Genomic DNA, 24006 nt, shown 5'->3' on the forward strand with positions numbered 1-24006 from the left:
TATGCATTGACATTTATATCAGTTAAAATATTGCGATTATTATGAAAAACAAAGGAACTTTTACCGTATAATTTTTTAAAAAAGTAAAAGTAAAAATAACAAAATACAGAGTAGTTGTATAATGGAAAAGGTCAATCCACGTAACCCATCTCGTGAGTCGTGACAACTCCCTTTTCTCTCTCCCCCGATTATGTTAAATAGCAGAATCTTGACACCCCATTTTTATACGCCACTCCCTCTAATTTTTTTCCAACTCCTAAAAGCTAAAACAAACAACATACTTCTATTTACATATTTATACACAAATCTTTTAATTATTTTCCAAACCCAATAAAATTAAAATTCAAGGTGCCACAAATTTTCCCTCTATTTTTTCCTCTGCAATTTTCTCTCACCAAAAAAACAGAGCAAAAACAGAGGAGAGAGAAAAGTAGATGGTGAGAGAGGTAGAGGAAGAAAGAGGGGGTGATAACAAGGGAATGCGATTGGGTAAATACGAACTTGGTCGACTTTTAGGTGAAGGGAATTTTGGCAAGGTTAAATTCGCTAAGAATATTGAAACTGGAAATTCTTTTGCTGTTAAAATTTTGGAGAAGAAGAAGATTCTTAATCTCAAAATCACAGATCAGGTTAGATTAATTTTTCAATTGATTGAATACCCATGTTTCATTTTCATGTTAATTTTAATGGGTATTTGTTATTTTGTTGGTTGAGTTTGATTTTTTTATGTTAATTTCTGGGAAATTTGTAACCTCATTTTCGGGATTTTTTGGGTTGATTTTGGTTCAGATTAAAAGAGAAATTGCTACTTTGAAGCTTCTTAGACATCCCAATATTGTCAGATTATACGAGGTAAATTTCTCGAATCCCCAAAAAATTTCTTACTATACTATACCAATTTGATTAAATTTGTGTATAAAATTCATATAAAGTGGTAGTTTATGGTAAATGGGTTAGTTCAAAATGGATAAAAAAATGTTTTTTTTGGGGTCATTTGATCCTTTACTTCTCTTGTCACATCTTTAGTATCAACAACATTAAAGAATAAACTTTGTTATATACTTTAGTGATACTCTAATTTTCACTTTATATTTCTTTAAACTTAATCTTAAGTATTGTGATTGCGATTAAAAGTACAAATATTAAACATTTAATGAGATAACTATGTCTCATTTTTATCATCAATCCTCAATTTGATACTTAATGAAAAGTTTTGATGTTTACTTTTCCATATATAATACCGGATTATTGATCCACTCTATTGCTCTTTTCTTATTATTAGAACACCTAATTACCTAAAGTACTGAAAAAAAAAATTAAATTCAACATTGTCGGTTTAATATTTTTGCTTCTCACGCAATTAAGGAATGTTTAAGATTTGGATTATCCGTCCTTAGATTATAAAATGTCATGTTCATTTTTAAGGATTATCTTATGACAATTAATGTGGAAGGCATAAATGTTAGTGTTGTTGAAGTTTGAGCTATGAGAAATCCCAAAATATCCTGAATTATTGTATTTCATCGAGGAAAAAAATAAATTATGTGAATATTTTATGAGTTTAACTTTTATTATTAATGTAAAAAAATTACATTATTATAAGCTAAATTAAATCTGCAAATTTTGGATTGCTTGTGAACCATAAACTAGAATAAACTTAAACTTTGTTTAACATAATTATCATGAAAGAGGTTGAAACACTTATTAAGTTCCCCCCCCACCATGTGTTTGCCCTTGCTTGTTGGTAACTCTAAAAACCATACCTAAAGTTTAGATTAAATTAAAATATTATTCAAGTAATTTATTCTTAGGTTATGACTAATAAAAAGCCTTGATTATAGTTTGATGATGAATATGTCTTTTTCCAAGTAGTTTCTTCCCTAATTATTGTTTTTAATGTAGGACTTTCTTTGACACGAAGTATAATTGATTAATTAATTAATTAATCAACAGTTATAATCCAAGATATGTTTTCTGTTATTTTTTGTGGTTGGTATAATTATATAAGACTATTAAACGAAAAGAATACAGTAATACACTAAAAATCACTTTCCAAAAATGTTGGATATATTGTTTCCACGATACCTTAAAAACTACAAAGTCAAATTGACGCTTTCATTATTTCATTATAGTCTCTTTTTTTTTTTTTTTCTTTGGTATCACTCGTCATTATATGATTTTTTCTTCAAACAACATAAACACATTTTCAATTCCTAATATAAGTATATCAAGAGTAAAGGCCTATGTGAGAGTGGGGGACAACTCAAGTGATTAGAGTTACCTAATATTCACTTTTACTTTTTCAGTTGGTATTCAAAATCTGCGATCAAATATTATTTGTCATTAAGCGGTAAATAAGCAAACCAATTTCTGTAGATTCTAAACTTACTTATTATTATCTAACCATTATGGAGTTGTTGGAAATTTAGTAGTATGGACTATGGAGACACATTCACGTTTTCCACATTTTTTTTGACGGAAAAAAAAAGGGTTAAACCTTTTTTTGTAACTCGTTAACTTTTCCGTCCAAATAATTTTCAGTAGTTTTTGCTTAAAAAGTTTTAGCCTTTTTAATATTAGAAGAAATTCTTACTCGGCTATTATCAAGTCACGTGGCAAATTCTCATTTGCCGTTTTGGGGCCATTAAATTTTATTATCCCCTAATTCAAAATTTGACCATAATTTGCTACTCTTATCACTTTTTGGGTAGATGACATTTTTTAATAAAAAGTGCTTGTGCACACAATTTTATTTAATTAATTGATTGTATGAAAGAAGATATGGATTTTACAGAGTATATTCTTTTTCCTAAATTTTTTTTTTTTTTTTTTAATTTTGTACCATAGTTTAATACGACAACAAATCATTTTTAATTTACTTATAATCACTTTTAAAGATCTTTGTTGTACTGTTAAAGTGGTGTTTTCTGGTGAAGTTGACTATTTGACATGAACTACTCTCATTATTTTTCCCTAATTAGAGCATCTTTTTTAGGTATTGAGCCAACCCATTTAATTAACATTTAATCATATTTTTATAGAGTTTTGATGTTTTGTAATGAACTTATTGCTTTGTTATATATGATCGGTTTGAGTTGATATTTCCGTCAATTTTGAGATAATAGTAATTTAGTAGGACTCTTTGACTTTTCTTTAAAGTTTCCCGTAGACAACGAAATTCAACAACACTAAATCCATAGATTTCTCCTTGGATTGATATAACAATTGTCTCTTTGTACTTTTTTCAAATATTCTTCTCGCTTAGAGAAATACTATAGAGATCATGTTTTATGTAAACAATTTTTTGAAGATAATTCAAAATGAAAAATGAGACAGTCTTATGTGATAGAGAGAGTACTCATAATAGCTAACCGGAGTTGCTTAAATTTGGTTATATACATAACTACGTATAAATATACAAAGAGTCATAGACTATTTGTTTTATTAATAAAATTAGGAAAATCGAAGTTGTTTCTTGTAGTGGACCCACCTTAGAGGCTTATACGCCAGGATCCGTCTTGCTAAAAAAAGTGACAGAGCAAAAATTGAGGCTGCAACTCCTGGATCTCTGCTGGAAGAGTTTTATTGGTGAATATGTCGTTATATGACGCAAGTTGGTATGGTAGATGTGAAATATCCTGGTTATGGCAGACCAATCAATTATTAATATTATTTAGCAAAGATACAATACCATCATTAAAATATGAGAAAATTTGTTCATCCTTCCAACTCATTCTATCCATTTCAACATGACATAATTTACCATATAAACCATTTTTTTAAAACTTTTTATTCTATGGTATTTCTTGTTTTTAATGAAATTAAAATTATGAATTAGTGATAAATTATGGAGGCGTATTTGTAGTATGTTAGTATTTCTTGTACTATCCTAGTATGAAGTGTGAAAAAATTGAGATTAATGCTCAATAGTACGTACTCCCTCTGTTACTTATTGTCATTAATATAACGAAAGCGTGTAATACATAAAAAGATAAAGCGGCGAATTATAAATGTAAAAATAAATTGTCCAATAATGAAGACTTCTCATGAAAAAATGAAGGTGGTGGAACCATAAGAAGTGGATATTGCATGTGCTATGATGGACCCATGGTGGGTCCAATGAAAAATAAATGGCAAAAGCAATCATCCAATTGTGGTGTTTATCATGCACGATATGGCTCCACTGGAACTTGGTTGTTTCTTGGGGTTGAATGGTAGATGGGGGTTTGCTGAAAATAGATGCTGTGTGATTTTTTATTTTATATAAACAGAAATTCATTACATTGTTTTACATGGAAAGTTTTTGTTGTCTATGAATTGATTTCTGCATATTATTATTTTACTTATTGTATGGCATATGGGTCCACGGGTTATCAATAAAATGCATTGCGTTTTACGGATTAGATATTAAGTACAATAGTTCATTCTATATTAATTGCTACGGAGTACGTTTATCTAATTTGAAAGCCTGTACATAATTGTTCTTAACAATGTGTTATCTCTGTATTTAAGTGACTCGCATTGTCATGATTCCACTTTTATGTTTATGTTTACATGATCTCTTTAACACTTTAATTTGTGTGTTTCGCTCGCATGTAGAGGGGAAGAAGTAAATAAGTGATCTAGTGTGAATCTATTTGATGTAAGGTTACGAGAACAAGTTCAAATTTATCACAGATTTTATAAATTGACATTTTCTTTTAAATCATTCAAATGGTAAATAATTCTAATTTAACTTCAATAACTACATTGACAAGTCAATAAAATTTGTCAAAAATAGACTTCCCAAAAAAATGAAAAGTTTTTGTCCATTCAAAAACAGAAAGTCCAGTATACCACGGGGTGAGTAGTAGTCCACATAAATCTGGGGGTCCACTCATAAAGACATAGCTATCTCAAATAGTGTTTGAACTCTTATATGGTGCAAACTGTTTTGTTCTACCTGGGGAAGCTTTATATGGTCTTGCTAACATCCAATTCAATTATTTGAGAGCATCCAAAAAAACTGAATAACAGGAAAATTTAATAAAATTGTGGCTTGAGTTATTGCATGGGGTCCATTGATTTTATAATTTACAAACTGCCATTTTTAGAATTACTTGTATAATAAATACTCCATATTAAATAAGGGGTGAAATTTACATTTACCTCGTAATAACTTCTTTATTCACTTTAGTGTTGCTTTACACTAGCACAGGCCGAGTTGACTTGTACGAGGTTTTGAGGTGGTAGGGCCTTCTCTTTAGTTTGAAAAAAAAAACTTCTAATTTAGTTTATTATTTTTCGTGTGGGGTTAGCAACGGGCATGGGCATAGTATCTAAGTTTATATGATTTAGCTAGGCTCGTTCATGGATCATTATATGGTGCTCCTATGAGTTATATATGCATGAATCCTTGTCCATAGTGAATAACTCATACATTATAAATATATACGTAGTACATGCTCATTTTCAGTCAACTCAGTCTAATTATTTTTGGAAATGGATTAGAATCAACATTGTGCTCTTAGATGTATCATATAATTTACATGCCCATGTCAAATTGGACAAAATGACCGAGCTAACTATATGGTGGTATGATGCAGGTCTTGGCAAGCAAAACAAAGATATATATGGTCCTAGAGTATGTGCATGGTGGAGAACTGTTTGATAAAATTGTAAGTGATTTCTTCGATCAGTTATTAAAGCATTCTAGCTTATACTAGCATCCTAATGTATATTTCTACATTGAGTTTTTTTTCTTTGCTATTACTTAACGACTCATGATTTTGTAGGCTTCACGAGGAAAACTCCCAGAGAAGGAAGGACGAAGGCTCTTTCAACAACTTATTGACGGTGTCAGTTATTGTCATGACAGGGGTGTCTTTCACCGAGACCTTAAGGTTAGATTGCTGGCTTATTAATGTTTAACGCCAAAATATCTTCTATTTGATGAGAAATTCCACTTCATCTGCTTAAACTTGTATGTCACAGTTGAGTTTTTCCACAACATGTGATCAGTTGACATTGCAACTTGCTTATTTGTCATTTTCACTTTGTTGCTAGAAAATTAAGGTCCAAAATTGTTTAAAATATAGACCATTTATGAAGATTTTTGTTGGAGCATGATTATGACATTACCATTAGGCCTTCTGCTAGTTTGTTTTGATATTGCAACTTGCTTAATTGTCAGTTTCACTTTGTTTTGCAGCTAGAGAACATCCTCATAGACGGAAAAGGGAACCTAAAAGTATCGGACTTTGGCCTTAGTGCATTACCACAACACTTTGGGGTAAGTAGCAATAATGATCAATACTAGGTGTCAAATTCTCTAATACCCCTCTTCAGCTCCTAAATCTCTGGTAGCTTTTCCATTCTTTTTTATAGAGTGATGGCTTGCTACATACAACCTGTGGGAGCCCAAATTATGTTGCTCCTGAAATTCTCGCTAATAGAGGATATAGTGGTGCTACAGCGGATGTTTGGTCTTGTGGTGTCATCCTCTATGTCATTCTCACAGGCTATCTTCCTTTTGATGACAGGAATCTCGCTGTCCTTTATCAAAAGGTATTTTCCTTAATACATATCATCTGACTCTAATTTATTAGGTTTATTTTAAGTTTATAATGTTATGTATCATTGATGTTACAGATCACAAGAGGAGATGTTCAGATACCAAAATGGCTCTCTTCTGGAGCGCAAAAGATGATAAAAAGTATTATTGACCCGAACCCTGTCACCCGAATAACATTGGCTGAGATCAAAGCAGATCAATGGTTTAAGCAAGGCTATGTTCCTTCAAATCCCGATGATGAAGAAGATGATGTATATGTAGATGAGGAAGCCTTCTCGATGAATGTTGATGTAATGACTGATATCTCTTTCTTTCATTTGCATTCCCATAAAATATTACATTTCCATAAAAGATGCTAATAGCTTGCTGTTTGTCACTTAAACTTGTATAAATCAGTCTGATGGAGAGAAAAGTCCTGGCCTTCCTAAACACATCAACGCGTTTCAGCTAATTGGAATGTCATCATTCCTTGACCTTTCAGGATTTTTTGAGAAAGAGGTGAGAACACTGATGAATGTCTAAGCTTAATTCTAACTCTAATGTGAAGACAGTATATACAAAAAAAAAAAAAAAATTATTAAAGAGGAGCTAATGGTTGGTTGTTAAATGTTTGCAGGATGTCTTTGAAAGGAAGATCAGATTCACTTCCAATCTTTCGCACATAGAGTTGCTTGAGAGAATTGAGGATATTGTAACAGGAATGGGATACTCGGTTCAGAAAAAAAATAGGAGGGTAAGTTCTAACAACCTTTTAATTTGACCCCTCAAATCCCTTTTGCTAACAGAATGACCACATATTTGGTCTACAGGTTAAATTTATTTTACAAGTATTTTTTCCTGAGTTTTGAATTTATTTGTTTCAGCTAAAAGTGGTGCAAGGAAAAAGTGATCATAGAGGTCCAGGAAGCCTTTCAGTAGCAGCAGAAGTAAGTATAATTGTTGCTTACTGGACAAATCGATTCTGTCAAGCATATGAACAAGTAAACAAATCTTCCAACAATCCCTGCTCACTTTCTTTCCATGATTTTGCAGGTTTTTGAGATTAGTCCATCGCTATTTGTCGTTGAATTGAGAAAAACTTGTGGAGATTCTTTAATTTATCGGCAGGTTAATATCTATCTCCCTTTGTATCATCAAGATATTTCCGTGTGTATTGCTTCCAAGTTATAGAACTAACAAACTTTCTCTGTTTGTGCAGTTATGTAATAAATTATCAAACGACCTCGGTGCATCAAGAAGCCAAGAGTTGTTAAGTGCAGCCATATTGAGTGCAGAAACTGTACCAGAGGTTTGCTAGTCAACATTGATAGACGCATCTTTAGTATCATTTTCCGAAAAGAGCTAGAGGAGTCCTCTTAGTTTCAATATTTCAGTAAATTGTAATTATGTAGTATGATTTTTTTTTTTTATACTTTGGACTCTATATATTCCTTGCAAAAAGAAAAAAAAAAAGAAAAAGAAATTCAATGAAAATTAGCTTCGATTATTATATGAAGCTGTACATACTACACAGTTCATCTTCCATTTTCCTTCTATCTACATCCAAAGGCTTAACTAACAACTGTTTCTAAGTAATATAGAGAAACCACTAACTTACTAAGCTAACACCTTAAAAAGCCAAGTTTTCTGTTAATACACCATACAGTAGCCTGAACTACTTTAAGAAATCATGCGACTGCATTATTGCCATCAGAAGCAAAGATCCGATCAGCTGATGTCCGAAACTAACTGCACTTAAAAAAAAGCATTTCACAAGTTATTTAGTGCTAGTATTTTTCCCCAAACAATGGCTTGAATTCAACACTTCACATGTGCACATGGGAGTAACGTACATTCTCTGGCTCAAGCTAACTAGATATCTTAAGTATCTTTAACAACCTCCTCTGCATACGTCTTCCATTCAGATATGATCAAATATCATAGACAAGTTATAGACAAGTTATACAATGTCCTACACTTAAGTCACATTTCTCAATAATCCACAAAGGATTTTTGGATTAATAGTATAATTTGAACTAGTTATGCGACAAATCTCCTTTCACAATCACCTTAATTCCGATTTAGTATATGCAAGGAATTTGAATAAGAAATATTTGAAGCTAGTGCTGTAACTAGTCTCACATTATCCTACACCCCTCTCTCTGTTTGTTGGCCATAACTTCAACCACTTCTGAGACTAGTCCCATACCCGTCTAACGTGGTGTTGTGGTGACATTGTCGGAGGCCGATCAAGTTTCCGTTCATCTATGTACATCATCAATAATTGCTTGTCATGCATTGCATAAATACTTATATTTTTTTGAAAGTATTTTATTTTATTTTTTTACTTATGCATCGTATATTTGGTGAATTTATTATTTACCATTCTTCAAACTTGGACTCCAAGTTCACCCAAAAATAAAAAAGCTTGGCCCCCAAGTTTAGGTCATAAAATCAGACTAATAAATAGCAAACTTCTTCACTTCCCAACATTCATAAAAAGAGATCATCATCAACAAAAGTAAAAAAAACAAATGCAAATTTTTGTAAAAACCCTAACAGGGACAACCATAACCCTAGACGTGGAACCAAATAACACCATACACGACCTAAAATCAAAGATCGAAGATCATGAAGGAATTCCAATACCCGAACAACGCCTTCTTTTTGGTAACACAGAATTACATGAAGATGACAATGATGAAAGTGAAGAAGGAGGCCACACTCTAACGTATTATAACATTATGAAGGGCTCAACACTACACCTTACGTCGAGGCTTGGTGGTGGTGCTGGCATATATTGTTTCTCTTGGCATTTAGTACCAAGACATTTAGCGGCTTTGGCCTACCGTAGTAAGCTTAAGAAGAAGGTATGTCGCAAGTGTTATGCCTGACTTTCGCCTAATGCTACCAATTGCCGTAAGAAGAAGTGTGGTCATAGCAACCAATTGCGCTCTAAACATGTTTGGGGGATATTTCGTAATCTAGGATGTTAAATTGTTGTCTCTTACATTGATACATGTATCATGCATGCTAAGCTTAAATTATATAGTTTACCTTCTTTTGAAGATTTTGTAATTCGTTTGAAGTCTATGTTTAATTGGGAGTACAACAACATATCAATGTTTTAAGTTTGCATAATTGAAATTCGTATAACCATGATAGTTTTATGATACTTTCAAATATTTTTCCTACATTTATTTTTACTAAACTTGTGATACTACTGTGACTTAAATCACCAATGAATTTTCTTTAACCTCCACTCTTATTCTTTTTTTTGAATAAACCTTCATACCTTCTCTTGTTGTACTCCAATTTTAAAATTTTCCAAATCATTTTTGGTATATAACAACGGTTCTTGTTTATCTGTTTGGACCTAGGGCCGTTCATTGGTTCGGACTACATCAGACTGAAAATTTAAGAATTATTTATTTATCAAGGAACAAAGTGTCCGAGAGTACATAGTGAGAAATCTCCATAGGACAATGGTTGACCCACACTTGTTCAACGCCAAATGGTACTAGCTTTGCGAGATGATGGGCAACAAAGTTCCCATCCCTCTTAACATGAGACCACGAAAAAGAATTAAAATTATAACTCAAAGACAAAACATCTTGCAATACATTATCAAAATCAGTGAAGAAGACCGCAACTCTTGATAGTCGATTGATTAGCACTTGACAGTCGGATTCCAGAATGACATCCTTATAACCATGCTGCCACGCAAGTCTCATTGCCATGGCTAACGCTTTCCCTTCTACAACTTCAGGAGGCCACATTGCTGTAATTCTTCTAGTTGCTGCAAACAGCACTTCCCCTTTGTGGTTACGAGCAACGGAGCCAAGTCCTATCCTTCCCTCGCTTGATAAACTTGCATCAGCGTTGATTTTAACAAGACCTGCTGGTGGGGCAACCCACTTAGATGGACTTCGCTTCTCCTTAATCAATTTGGTGCCATATACTCTCTTGCTGTAGCTTCCATGCTCCGCAACTAATCTCTCCACTCTGGTAATTAACAGAGCGTTTAGGGTGCATTTGCCATCAAACACCCAAGTGTTTCGCTCGGCCCAAATTAACCATGTTAAATAGGCTGCCTTCTGCTTCAATTTAGCATCACAACCTCTCCACCGCACAAGCAGATCGCACATTGAGCCAGACAAATCAGCAACCAAATTCGAGCAGCCACCATCTTCCCACAGCTCCTGCACTCTAACACATTCGAAAATTGCATGAGTGCTGGTCTTATCTGCCCCACCACACCACAGACAGCTTGCATTGTCAATCAAATGGCGATGTCTGAGTAGAGCTCGAGTTGGGAGAGTATTGGTGCACAATCTCCAAAGGAAATGACGTACCTTTGGGGAAACATCCAAACTCCAGATTTCCACCCAAGCGAGGTGAAAACTATCAAAGTTGCACCCCTTTCCTAACATATAAGCAGTCTTCGTTGAGTATACCCCATCTTTTGAAAATGCCCAGGTGAGTTCATCCTTCGGGCCTCTCGACCTGATGGGTATTGAAAGAATACACTGCTGGTCCCGAGCATTTAAACCGAAGCAATCAGCTCATGCTTTCCAATCTCTAGTCTCTACATCTATCAAGTCCAACACTTGCTGCAACCCTTCCACTTCTTCACTCGTAATGAACTTTCCCTCCGCATCCGTTACCCAGGGATCACGCCAAATATTTACCCTTGTACCATTCCCAATACGCCATATAACTCCCTCCTTTAAAAGAGCCTTCGCCCCCCATATACTACTCCAAGAGTAGCTTCCACCATAGCCCAATTAAGCATCAAGGAATGATTTATTCAGATAATACTTCGCCTTGAGAACCTTATTCAGCAACGAGTTCTCATTGTGCAATAAACGCCATGCTTGTTTTCCGAGGAGGGCGTCATTAAAGATTGAGAGGTCTTTAAATCCCATCCCCCTAGACATTTTGGTCTACACATATAATCCCAAGACTTCCAATGCACTTTCCGAGCATCACCTTTCCCTCCCCAATAAAAACGAGCCATAACAGAATGTCTTGATTGCAAGACCGAGCAAGGGAATTTATATACCCCCATCAAATAGGTTGGGATGGCTTGTATGACCACTTTAAGGAGCACCTCTTTCCCGGCCCTAGAGAGAAGCTTCTCTTTCCAACCCTGCAGCTTCTTCCAAATTATGTCAGTAAGAGCTGTGAAAATAGCCTTTTTTGAACGACCTACCACAATAGGAACTCCCAGATATTTTGCGTGTGTCAACCTGTCTCATATTCAAAGTACCCATAATCTCACATTTTTGTTCGGTGCTCACTCCTTTGCTGAACGAAACCTTTGACTTCTCATAATTAATTTTCTGCCCAGATACTACTTCATATTTGTTAAGAACATCAACTATAACTTCGCATTCCCGTTGGTTTGCTCTAGCAAAAAGTAAACTATCATCTACAAATAAGAGGTGTGAGATCACAAGGCCACTTCGACTAGCTTTTGCTCCATGAATTTCACCTCTTTGCACTTTATTATTAAGCATATGAGAAAAAGCATCGGTCACCAAAATAAAAAGATACGGGGAGAGAGGATCCCCTTGCCGAAGTCCCCTAGTAGGAGACACCACCCACATACTCTTCCATTCACAATAAAAGAGTATGTAACAGAAGTGACACAATCCATTATAAAATTGACCCATCTTCCATCAAAGCCCATAGTAATTAAGCAGCAACTTCTTCAAAAAACCCCACTCAACGTGATCATAAGCCTTACTCATATCAAGCTTTAAAGCAATCGTGCCTTTCCTACTCGGACTCCTCTTCTTCATAGTATGGAACAATTCAAGAGCAATGAGAGCATTATCAGTAATAAGTCTCCCTGGAACAAAAGCACTCTGATTTTCTGTAATGACTCCCGGTAGAAGAGATTTAAGGCGGAGGACATTAACATTAGAGACGAGCTTATACAAGACAATGCACAAAGTAATGGGTCTAAATTGTGTCATATCAATGGGGGACTTAATTTTCGGAATCAATGCTATGTTAGTATTATTAACAAGGCTCGGAGAGGAATTACCTTGAAGAATATTACTAACAAAATTAGCAACATCATTGCCAACAATATGCCAAAACCTCTGATAAAAGATAGCGTGCATACCATCTGGCTCGGGAGTTTTGCATGGGTGCATTTGTTGTAGTGCTTTAAAGATCTCGGCTTTTGTGTACGACCTCATTAATTCATCATTCAAATCAGCAGAATTAACCGAAGTTACATGCTGCAAAACTTCATTAATGTCTGACACTTGGGGCTCCGAAGATGTGAAAAGGCTAGATTAATAATCACAAATAATTTTTTGAATTTTCTCTGCATCCCCCTGCCACTCCCCATCACTGTTAAAAAGACTTTTAATTCTATTACTGTAGACACCCAAATGTGTCTCCCCAAAAACAAACCCGGTGATGAATACCTTTCACATCATTGATTGTCGAACAAGGTGAAAGTGTGAAAGGTCTAGTAATGTGGATGTTTTTATTAAAATATTTCTCTTTCTGTTTTCAAAAATATTTCTTCTCTTACTCTATTTATGAAAAATAGCCAGTCCAATTTGGTTTGGTCCATGGTAAGGGTCCAATAATAGTGTAGTTGGATTGGGCTCGAAAAGAGCTTTCCAACGATATGTTATAAGCTCAATTCCGATGAATAATGAGGAAGTTATGGATTATATTAAATTGGGCTCGAAATGATTTTTATATGTGGCCCAATGATCTAGAGAAGAGCCTATTAATTATTATTCCTAAAGTTATTAAGATTGATTTTAATCTTCTAGAATATTTAGAAAGTTCTTTTTAATTCTAATGGAATTAGGATTAATAATTATATTTTAAAGAGTTTTATTTGGAATAAAATAGGTGTTTTATGATAAACTTGTTTTTAATCTGATAAACACGGAATTTGCTGCTTAATCATATTAAGAAGAGGATTCCGTACAAAAGCGCGTTTTATCTTTTGATTAGCGCCAAATGACAAAGTCTGTCGCTTGGCGCTAAGCTTGTCACCTGGCGCTGATGTCTGTCGCCTGGCGACAGATTCCAGTTTTATTCTGAATAGGACTTGGTTTGATTTCGTGCTATTTTTCTTATAAATAGGGGTCGTATCTCCCTGTTTTCATTCATCAAGATTCATCAACAATCAATAATCATCAATTATTCATCATCAATCTCTTTCTTTCTCTCTAAAAGCTAGAAACTTTCTCTGTCTCTATTCTTTTTCTAAACCTTCCCTCTTACAAAATTCCTCACTCATTAGTTCTAGACACACCTAGCCAGGTTCGAAGTTGCCTTCGCCCTAGACGTGAAAGGTTTGATATTTCTGAGGGTTTGGTCCCAAATCCCTATTTCAATTATTTAATTTAATTATTTTGTTTTATTATTTTTCTTGAACTTACTAACGTGTGTATTTTGTTATTAGAAAGAGGTACGAGGCATCCAAGTAAGTACTTTAATTGTTTTATTGCACTTTTGATATAGAAATCATGCTTAAATTATTTTGTTGATTCCTAGTATCATGTTAGGATGTTTTATTGCTTCCTAGTATCATGTTTTAGGGTTAACTAAAATTTCCAATATCATGTATATTTTATTATGATGCTTCCTATTTCTTCTATTATGTTAGTATCATGTTAGGAGTAAAGATTTGATCTTTATTGTTTAGTGACATGCTAGGGTTTGTTATTAATCTTGTTAGTATCATGCCTAAGACCTTGCTAGTATTATTAAGCTTTATTGAGATTGAGATTGATGATGTTTGTTGTTATGTTGCTTGATATATTATTATTATTGCTTGATCACGCCCTCTCTTGCAGGTTTAAAGGGAATTTGTATTGTAATCGCGCTTAATAAGATAATTAATAATCTTGTTTAGGCCAATATGATTATAATTCAAGTGATCACCAATAATAGATTTGTTTGTACATTAATATTCAACCAACATAGATAAACAGGTTTAGGGTTAACCTATTGATTGTATGTTAGTCAGAAAGCGCACATGAATACGAGAAGAATGAAGTAGAGGCCTATTATTAGGGCAAGTTCAATCTCTTTTAGGTTGGATTTGTACCTTCATCCCCGAACTTCCAGTCATGGTTCCAGACCTATTGGAGTTAACGATCTCCTGGATCGTTAAGGGGTGTAACCTTCACCCTGTGAACGGTTTACAAGTTCCTAAAACTTGTTGGCGACTCTTTTACTCTAGCTTCCTTCCCTTTGGACGCCACCATGCTTAAGTGTATGATTACAGTGGGGCTCAAGTGTGGGATGCTTGAAATATTCCCTACAATTTTTTGGCGACTCCACTGGGGACGGATTTCTATTTTAATTCCTAAAATTTATTTTGGCAATGATTTAGAAGGAGTGGATGAGACTCGAAAAGTTCTAAGTATTTCATGTGCGTTATTTTGATTGACATTATTGGCATATGCATAAAAAGGTCCGCATTGGAAAGACCATCCGAAATGCGTCAAAAACATAGGATTTTTACAGGTAGGAAATTAGGGAATTATCTTTCACAACTAAAATCGAAATAGCGCTACGAAAAAAATGGAAAATTCAAGAACAGAAAGCTGCCAAGGCATGTAGGAATTAGCGCTGAGAAAACAGCGTCAGCGCCAAACGATGGCGCTGTCGCCTGGCGACAGTGCCAGTGTCTGGCGACAAACGCTATTTTCTCGCGCTAAATTCTTCCAATACCGAACCAGAAATCTACCTTCTTGTTTCGACTAGTTTTCTAGTACTGTTTGCTCGGTTTTACTTCCTGATTGAGTTTTTCCCTTTTTTCTGAAACCCATATGTGTTCTACATATGGCCATAACCTTCTGGGGATTCACGCTCCATCTACCCAATCGAACGCTCCTGGTAACGAAGGGTACATCCGAGTTTGTTGAATTCGCCAAACCGTGGAAGCGAGTTTAACTCGCAGGGTCCCATCCACTCGCGCCAACCCTTCCAAAGGTAAGGCTTCCGCGCGGTGCATCTGGACTCATAAACATGGACCCTTTTTGACTAACATATCCTGAACTTTAGAGAACTAGAGCCATGGTTAGGTTGCAAACTCATTGCATCATATCATGACTATATGACTACTTGTGCATTATTTTTTGTGCATATCTTATATGTGTATTCCCCTAACCGTTTGTTTAACTTGTGAATGAGTTAAATAAATTAATTAATGACTAAAGGACTTTGCTAATTTAATTAATTAATTAACAAATGATTAAAGTCTAATTAAATTGATCAAACTTGACTTAGTACGGCTTTTAGGCTTGTCCCTTTAGAACAAAATACTGGAAACAGTCTTAGATTGATGTTCCAGTAATGACGCAGAGATCTGGGATGTGGCGCCATGCGCTAGTGATTAGCGCCAGGCGACAATGTTGTCGTCTGGTGCTGACCTTTAGCGTCTGGCGACAGCCCGTATTTTTGCTCGAGTCTTCGCGACAAGTCTGACTAATCAATTTGTTAAAACGGTTTAATCGGTTTATTAATGACAGTAATCATGTTCAGTCCTTAATTGAGTCTAGGCACATAGTCTCATGGTCTCACACAAGAGTCAAAGTACGTCATTCACATTCACCAATAAAGCACACACATAATATGCACATTTTGACCATGTCTAGAGAGTCTTGTATGCGCATATTTTCCGTAATTTTTTTAGGGGGGTAAGTCGGATATTTCCTCCAATTAAACCATACTTATTTGAACCCTTACTTGATCCTCAAAAATACACCCTATTTATTTTTGCTTTTTTGACCCTATTTTTGCCTTTTTGTTCTCAAAAAAACCAATAAAGTTAAAGTCAAATTTAAGTCAAGTCATTAAAACAAATAAATGGTTTAATTTACAGTGCTTGGTCAAGAAAGGAAGGATGGTTAATCAAAGACAATACATTTGTTCAAATACTCCTTTTTGACAAACCCATCAGTTGGAAAAGAAAAGCCAAGAAGATGATGGCGTCTTAAGAAGAAGTTAATGAGCTCAAGAAGGACGTGGCCAACCTAACTGAATTGATGAAGAGTATAGCTCTTCAAGTCAATGACCCTGTGAGGCAACAACAAATGGAGCTCATGCAAGAAAGCTTGAGCAAAATATCCAATGACTATAGATTCCAGGGCATTAGCTCACAAGGGGTCTCAGTGGACAAGGAACTTCTTCCGCAGAAGTTCAATGCCAGTGACATCCCTAGGTTCAAGGCAACAGATAATCCTTACTTCCACTTAAGAGCGTTCGAGACAATAATGAACATTAAGGGGATAGATGAGAAAATTTTTCATACACTGTTTTCTTTATCACTCGAAACTGTTTGTCAACAATGGTTCTTTTCCTTTGACAAAGAGAAAACCTCTACTTGGGATGCCATTTTAAGCGCTTTTATTGATAAGTACAAGTGTAATATTCAAGTTGAAAGTGATCATAAGGAACTTGAGATACTTAAACAAAAGAATGAAGGTTTTACTTCTTTCTTTAATAAGTGGAGGGAAACCTCTACTAAGATGATTGAGGTACCTACCGAAAAGGAATCTGTGAGATTGTTCATAAAGAATCTCTAGGAAAAATATTCTAAACATCTCAAATCAAAGCAATTTGAATACTTTCAAGGCCGTTTATGACATTGGTATTAATATTGAAGACGACCTTGCAAAACAAAAAGCCGCTAACACTAACTCCAACAGTGGCTGGAAAGGAAAGAAGAACGACAATCCTTTTTCTTCCAAAACCACCCACTCAAATAATGTTAGCACCCTTAATCTGAATGAAATCCTCGCCATGAATAATCAAGGACAAAAGAAACCATTTAGGAGAAACTTTACTCCTATTGGTATGAGTTATGACACCGCATTTGACTGTCTTCATGCAAAAGGTCTTATAACTCCTATTGGACCATTTGGGGATCCACCAGTCGAAAAGAGAACGACTAATTGGAACCCCAATGCACACTACAAATACCATCAAGGCAGGGGCCATCTTACTGAGAATTGCTGGAAGCTAAAGGAAGCTATTCAGGACTTAATCGACAACAATAAACTCCCAGTGCCTCCTGCAAGCAAGAAGCCAAGCATCAACAATGCGCCACTTTCTGACTTCTTGGCTATTTTTGATGAGGAAAGTTGTGTTGATCCCTCATCTTTAATCAAACTAGTCGAAGAAACTCATGCCCTTGAAGAAGAAGAAGAAGTATTCTTCGACGCCATGAGTGAACCGTCCCCAATGCAACAACCGCCCACTAAGGAAGATATATTGCTTCTCGTATATTCGGTAGAGAAAATGGTAGGCATATGTAGAAGATTACTTGAACGCACAGAACAAGAACGAAATAAACATGTCAACAAAGAGGTAACACCAACTACGAAGAAACAATTTTCTCTTCAAGTAGTTGAAACACCCAAAAGGATTCGTAGGCCCTACACTCCAATTGGGACCACTTATGCGAATATGTTCAAAATGCTCTCCGAGAGTGGCAAGATTATACTTCTCGGACCGAGACAATTTGAATCACTAAAGAGGGACGGATAGGTTCTACTGTCCATATCATTAGTCAGGAGGACATACAATAGAACACTGTTTTAAATTTAAGGATTTAATTCAGAGACTAGTTGATGATAAAAAGATAGTCCAAATTCCACAAGAGAAAGATGCTACTATTAATGGAGTTTGGGACAGTGACGATGAGGATGTCTATCTTAAGGATATGGAAAAGACCCCACTCTCCACAATATATCCAGTGGACGACCTTTGGGATGAAGAAGATTCGCCCATAGATGTCCTCACAAGATCCGGGAGAATGCAACCTCCCATTACTATGCAACAACCTATTCCTACCACCCAGCAAGTTCCTATACCCATTATAGAAGACAACGATGTTGTCAAGCAATTAAAGAAGACTAAAGTTGATATGAATGTATGGAAACTCTTAGATACATCCCATCAACATAGGTTGACAGTAATGAATGCTTTGGACAAAATAGGAATAGATTCTGAAACCACTCCTGAGGGATTGGCTAACTTTATCACGAGTGATCTTCCTAGTCCCATTAATTTGATCACCTTTTCTGACAAAGACTTATCTCTAGAGGGTGATAAGCATAACAAAGCATTAAATCTCACAGTAATCTGCAAGAGAATGAATGTCCTAATGACTCGTGTAGATAATGGATCAGCGATTAACGTCTGTCCACTCCGAACTGCGAGAATGTTAGGGATAAAAGATGAAGACTTATCTTCGTCTACACAGGGAATAAGAGCCTATGACAACACACGCCACCAAGCTCTTGGGACTATGACCATGAATGTAACGGCAGGAGACATATAACATGCTACTACTTTTCAAGTGGTAGATATTAAAGCATCTTTCAGCCTATTGTTGGGACGCCCTTGGCTTCACGACCTAAAGGCCGTCTCTTCATCCCTTCATCAGCAAGTGAAGGCTATAGTTGGAGGAATCCTTGTCACAATTGATGCTTCACTAATGAGAATCAAGGCTATCGAGAATCCTATCATAAATGTGGAGCACGATAAAGATGACGAAGACTTGTGCGGCTTTAACGAAGAGGTCTCCTTAATTGAGGAGGATGAAAGGACCCCTCTTCACTACAACCTCCACTCTAACATGACAGTAAATGCTATCCTCAAGAAACAGGGACACTTTCCTAGAATGACCCTCGGAAAGAAGAAAGGGATAGCAAAGCAAATAGGACTACCTGGCCTCCCTAAGTTGGACACTTTTGGACTTGGTTTTGAACCGACTCCGGAAGATCTTAAGAGAGCCTGGGAAAAAGCAAATGCACGTAGGAATGCTCTTACCCAAAAGAAAGCAATCCCAATGGATCATAATCCTCTTACCCTAAATGGACAATTCATAAAAGAGGGAGAGGATTATCCATGCTATGAATTTCCTGAACCCTTTGTCAAGAATGGGATAAGACAACCTGGGTTCGAAATATTTTTGGATTGTAATTTTCTAGATCATGTCCCAACTCCCATTCATAAGGAGAAAGCACCCCCATGCTTTAAGTTTAATGTCATGGGACTTCTCTTTGGGTATGAGAAGAATGAGCCAACGCATATCGAAGACAATTCTTTGCTTATTCAAACAGTACTACAGAGTGATAACTTTGATCCCTCCAAACTTATCACTCCAGCAGAGGGTCTAGTTCAAGGATGGCGAAAGACTGTGAAGGTGACTACTCCAAGTGGAAGAAAGGTCTCCATAACAACCGGACAAGGACCAATGTTCGATGAATTGTCTGAGTCAGAGTCAGAGTCTTCCCCTATCGAGTCTTATAAGTCTTTAGTCGTAGCACCCTCTCCTAGTTCTTCTTCCTTAGCACCTTCTCCTAGAATAGTTAATAATCAAGTCCCAACGGACATAACTTTATTTGATGTAATGGTTTCTGAATTCAATGACATGTCTTCTTTTGCTTACTCCTCGTGTCATTCTTTAACTCAAGATGATGAGCATTGCTTAACTAACAATGAAAGTGACAAAGAAATAATTAAAGCAATGGAAACACTTGAAAATAAAACACCGGTAATTGAGGATACTGAAACGGTTGACATCTCAAAAGATCCAACTTAACCATTAAAAGAGAAGTTAAAATCAGACTAACACTTAATAAAGATGAAAGAACCGATTTTGTTAATCTATTAAAAGAATTCATCGATGTACTCGCTTGGTCATATGAAGATATGCCAGGCATTAATAGAGAAATAGCTCAACACACAATTCCACTAATTCCAGGAATGAAACCTGTAAAACAAAAGTTACATTGAATGAAACCTGACGTAGCCCTTAAAATAAAAGAAGAAGTACAAAAACAGATAACAACAGGTTTTATCAGGGTATCCAAATACCCCGAATGGATCGCAAATGTAGTCCCAGTTCCGAAGAAGGATGGAAGGGTACGAATGTGTGTCGACTATTGAGATCTAAATAAGGCAAGTCCAAAGGACGACTTCCCTTTACCACACATTGATATTCTAGTAGATAATACAGCAAACCACGCACTTCTCTCATTTATGGATGGATACACAGGGTACAATCAGATCCTCATGGCAGAAGAAGACATGGAGAAAACAACGTTCATAACACCTTGGGGCACTTACTGTTACACGGTGATGCCATTTGGGTTGAAAAACGCGGGTGCCACTTACCAACGAGCAGCAACTGCTTTACTCCATGACATGATGCACAGGGAAGTCGAAGTCTATGTAGATGACATGATTGTGAAATCAAAGGATCACCCAGGGCATTTAGTAGCCCTAAGAAAATTCTTTGAAAGGTTAAACATGAGGTTGAACCCATCCAAGTGTGCTTTTGGAGTCACCTCAGGAAAACTCTTGGGATACGTCATTAGCTCTAGAGGAATAGAGATAGACCCAACCAAGATCAAAGCAATCATGTCAATGCCACCGCCCAAAACCGAGAAGCAAATTTGGGGATTCATTGGCCGGTTGCAATACATAAGTAGGTTCATATCTAATTTGACAACAATATGTGAACTAATATTCAAAAAACTTAAAAAGAATGTGCCGGTAATATAGGACGATGAGTGTCAAAAAGCCTTTGAGAAGATTAAAGCCTATCTCGCTAACCCTCCTATATTAGCACCAGCACTCCCAGGGATCCCTCTTAGGTTATACTTAACAGTCACCAAAGAGACAATGGGGGCTATGCTCGCACAGGAAGTAGAAGGAAAGGAGAACTCCATCTACTATCTAAGTAAAAAGATGCTCGAGTATGGAATGCGCTATACACCACTTGAGAAATTGTGCCTCGCATTGGTGTGGGCCACAACCAAGTTAAGACATTACATGCTCGTTCATATGGTCTTCGTAGTATCTCGAATGGATCCACTCAAGTATCTTTTCGAGAAATCTACACTAAATGGGCGAATATCAAGATGGATAGTCAATTTAGCCCAATTCGATGTAAGATTCATGGCCCAAAAGGCTATTAAAGGATTCGTGGTTTCAGATTTCTTGGCAGATTTCCTAATAGAAGATTCCACGCCTATACACAAGAATGATTTTCCAGACGAAGACTTGATGGTCACAGAAGATGATACTTGGACTCTCTACTTCGATGGAGCCTCAAACCAAAAGGGATGTGGTGTAGGAGTACTATTGGTATCACCTAAAGAAGAACATGTTCCAATATCCATAAAGCTAGATTTCGACGTTACCAACAATGCTGCAGAATACGAAGCATGTGTGGTAGGCCTCGAAACAGCATTGGCATTGGGAGTAAAGAAACTTCGAATTTTCGGGGATTCTTCGTTGATCATCAATCAAATTTCCAAGAGATGGAAAGTAAGAAGTGAAATCTTGGCCCCTTACCAAACCTACCTAGAAACTCTCACAAATCAACTGGAAAAGGTAGAATACACATATCTACCTAGAGAGGAAAATCAATTTGCTGATGCCTTACCAAGACTAGCCTCAATGGTTAGGATTCCTACGGAAATTGAGCAAATGCCTTTAACAATAGAAAAAAGGCATAAACCAGCTTATATCCAAGCAATAGAGGATGATGAAGTAACTCAAGAAGAAGAAGAGGAAGAAGAACCGTGGTATACAGACATTCTCAACTATGTCACAAAGGGAGAATATCCACCTCATGCTGACAAAAGAGCAAAACGAGCTTTAAGACTTTTGGCTTCCCAATATGTGCTCATCAACGACGAGTTACACAAAAGGGTACCTAAAGGTCAAGCTCTTCTATGTGTAGGCAAAATGGAAGCCCAAAGGGCTATGAGAATAGTCCACGAAGGAGTATGTGGAGCACACGTAAATGGCAAAATGCTAGTCCAAAAGATAATGCGTGAAGGATATTATTGGACTACCATGAATAGGGATTGTCATCAATATATCAAAAGATGCCCCAAATGCCAAATATATGCTAACTTGCAACATGTTCCTCCGTCTCTCCTCTACACCTATACATCACCATGGCCATTCTCAACATGGGGAATCGATATTATTGGAAGAATTACTCCTCTAGGAACAAGAGGCCATGAATACATACTAGTAGCAATTGATTACTTCACTAAATGGTTTGAAGCAAAATCATATGCTAAACTCACTGCAAAACATGTAACACTCTTTATCGAAAGAAACATTATTTGTCGATATGAAGACCCACATGAAATGATAAGTGACAATAGAACTCACTTTCAAGCAGAATGTGAAGAATTGTTACAAAAGTATGGCATTAAACACCATCATTCTTCTCCATACAGACCTCAGGCAAATGGTGCAGTTGTGGCAGCTAATAAAAATCTAAAGACTATCATTGAGAAGATGATAGAAAATTACAAGGATTGGCCTAACAAACTCCACTTTGCCCTTTGGGGTTATCGCACGTCAATTCGCTCGTCAACAAAAAATACGCCATTTTCTTTAGTCTATGGAATGGACGCCGTACAACCTGTAGAACTAGAAATACCTTCCTTACGCATTGCGTTGGAAAGTAAACTCGATGAAGTTGATTGGACTAGAGCAAGATATGAGGAGCTAATTCTACTCGATGAAAAACGACAAGAAGCTCTACATCATACGGAATGCTATCAAACTCGTATGGCTAGACACTTCAACAAGAAAGTCAAGACAAGAAACATCAAGGTGGGAGATTTGGTGTTAAAAGCATTAAGGAAAAATGTGTTGGATCCAAGAGGCAAATTTAGGCCCAATTAGTCTGGACCATATATTGTCAAAACCATCCTATCAGGAGGTGCTGCAAAACTAACTGATATGGATGGCAATGAATTCTCAAACATGACAAATCTTGACCAACTTAAGAAGTACTACCCATAATTACTTGAGTAGGGCACTTAAGAGAGCTACGTTTGGCCTGATTCCTTAGGAAAGGATACGTAGGCAACCCTTATAGGGTGCGGCCACTTTAATTTTTACAAACCTCGCATTCCAGCAAATCAACTCAAAGCAATTAGCGAGAAAATTTACAAACGCATCCCAGAAAAGTTGTCGCCTGACGACATATGTCAGCGTCGGCCGACAGCAGCAGCGTCTGGCGACGAACATCAGCGTCTGGCGACAGACCTAAATTGCGACGCTAATTTTTCCGCATTAAACTGGGCAAATTTCGGTGTATTTCGAAAATTTTTTGACTTCCGTACTCGAATATTTTCAGAAAAAATAATTAAGTGTTTTCATTGCTTTAATGGAAATTATAATGTAAATGTTGATTTTATTTAGAAGGCTGAAAATTGCATTAATAAAATAAAGTAAAATTACATTATTGAGGGAATTTAAATGAAAGCTTAAAAAATAAAGGAAATTTTGTGAAAAACTACCTATTATAGTCCAGAATTTGCGAGAAACTACCTATTAAAAAAAATGTTGTAATTGACTACCTAATTTTTGAAAAATGTTGTAATTTACTACCTTAGGCCGGAATATGAAGTTTGACCAAAATTGTCCAACGT

At 36.1% G+C, this 24006-nt stretch overlaps 3 protein-coding genes across 3 annotated transcripts; 1 reads left to right on the forward strand and 2 right to left on the reverse strand.

The window, feature by feature from the left end:
* Positions 1-221: 221 nt before the first annotated feature.
* On the forward strand, positions 222-8077 carry LOC145581949 (CBL-interacting serine/threonine-protein kinase 1-like). The gene is made up of 12 exons (XM_081638988.1): positions 222-629; positions 790-852; positions 5586-5657; positions 5775-5882; positions 6191-6271; positions 6367-6546; positions 6631-6843; positions 6950-7051; positions 7170-7286; positions 7417-7479; positions 7586-7660; positions 7752-8077. Exons 1-12 carry the CDS (start codon positions 435-437, stop codon positions 7848-7850), a joined length of 1368 nt encoding a protein of 455 aa, XP_081495114.1. The 5' UTR covers positions 222-434; the 3' UTR covers positions 7851-8077.
* A 1883-nt stretch (positions 8078-9960) lies between these two features.
* On the reverse strand, positions 9961-10965 carry LOC145580844 (uncharacterized). The gene has a single exon (XM_081637931.1). It carries the CDS (start codon positions 10963-10965, stop codon positions 9961-9963), a length of 1005 nt encoding a protein of 334 aa, XP_081494057.1.
* A 132-nt stretch (positions 10966-11097) lies between these two features.
* Positions 11098-12144, reverse strand: LOC145580845 (uncharacterized). The gene is made up of 4 exons (XM_081637932.1): positions 11805-12144; positions 11598-11743; positions 11354-11478; positions 11098-11302 (listed from the first exon to the last, which is right to left on the reverse strand). The coding sequence occupies exons 1-4, from the start codon at positions 12142-12144 to the stop codon at positions 11098-11100; spliced, it is 816 nt and encodes a 271-aa protein (XP_081494058.1).
* Between the last annotated feature and the right edge of the window lie 11862 nt (positions 12145-24006).

The sequence above is a fragment of the Chenopodium album genome, chromosome 15 (assembly GCF_948465745.1).
Source record: "Chenopodium album chromosome 15, dcCheAlbu1.1, whole genome shotgun sequence".
NCBI classification, from domain to species: domain Eukaryota; kingdom Viridiplantae; phylum Streptophyta; class Magnoliopsida; order Caryophyllales; family Amaranthaceae; genus Chenopodium; species Chenopodium album.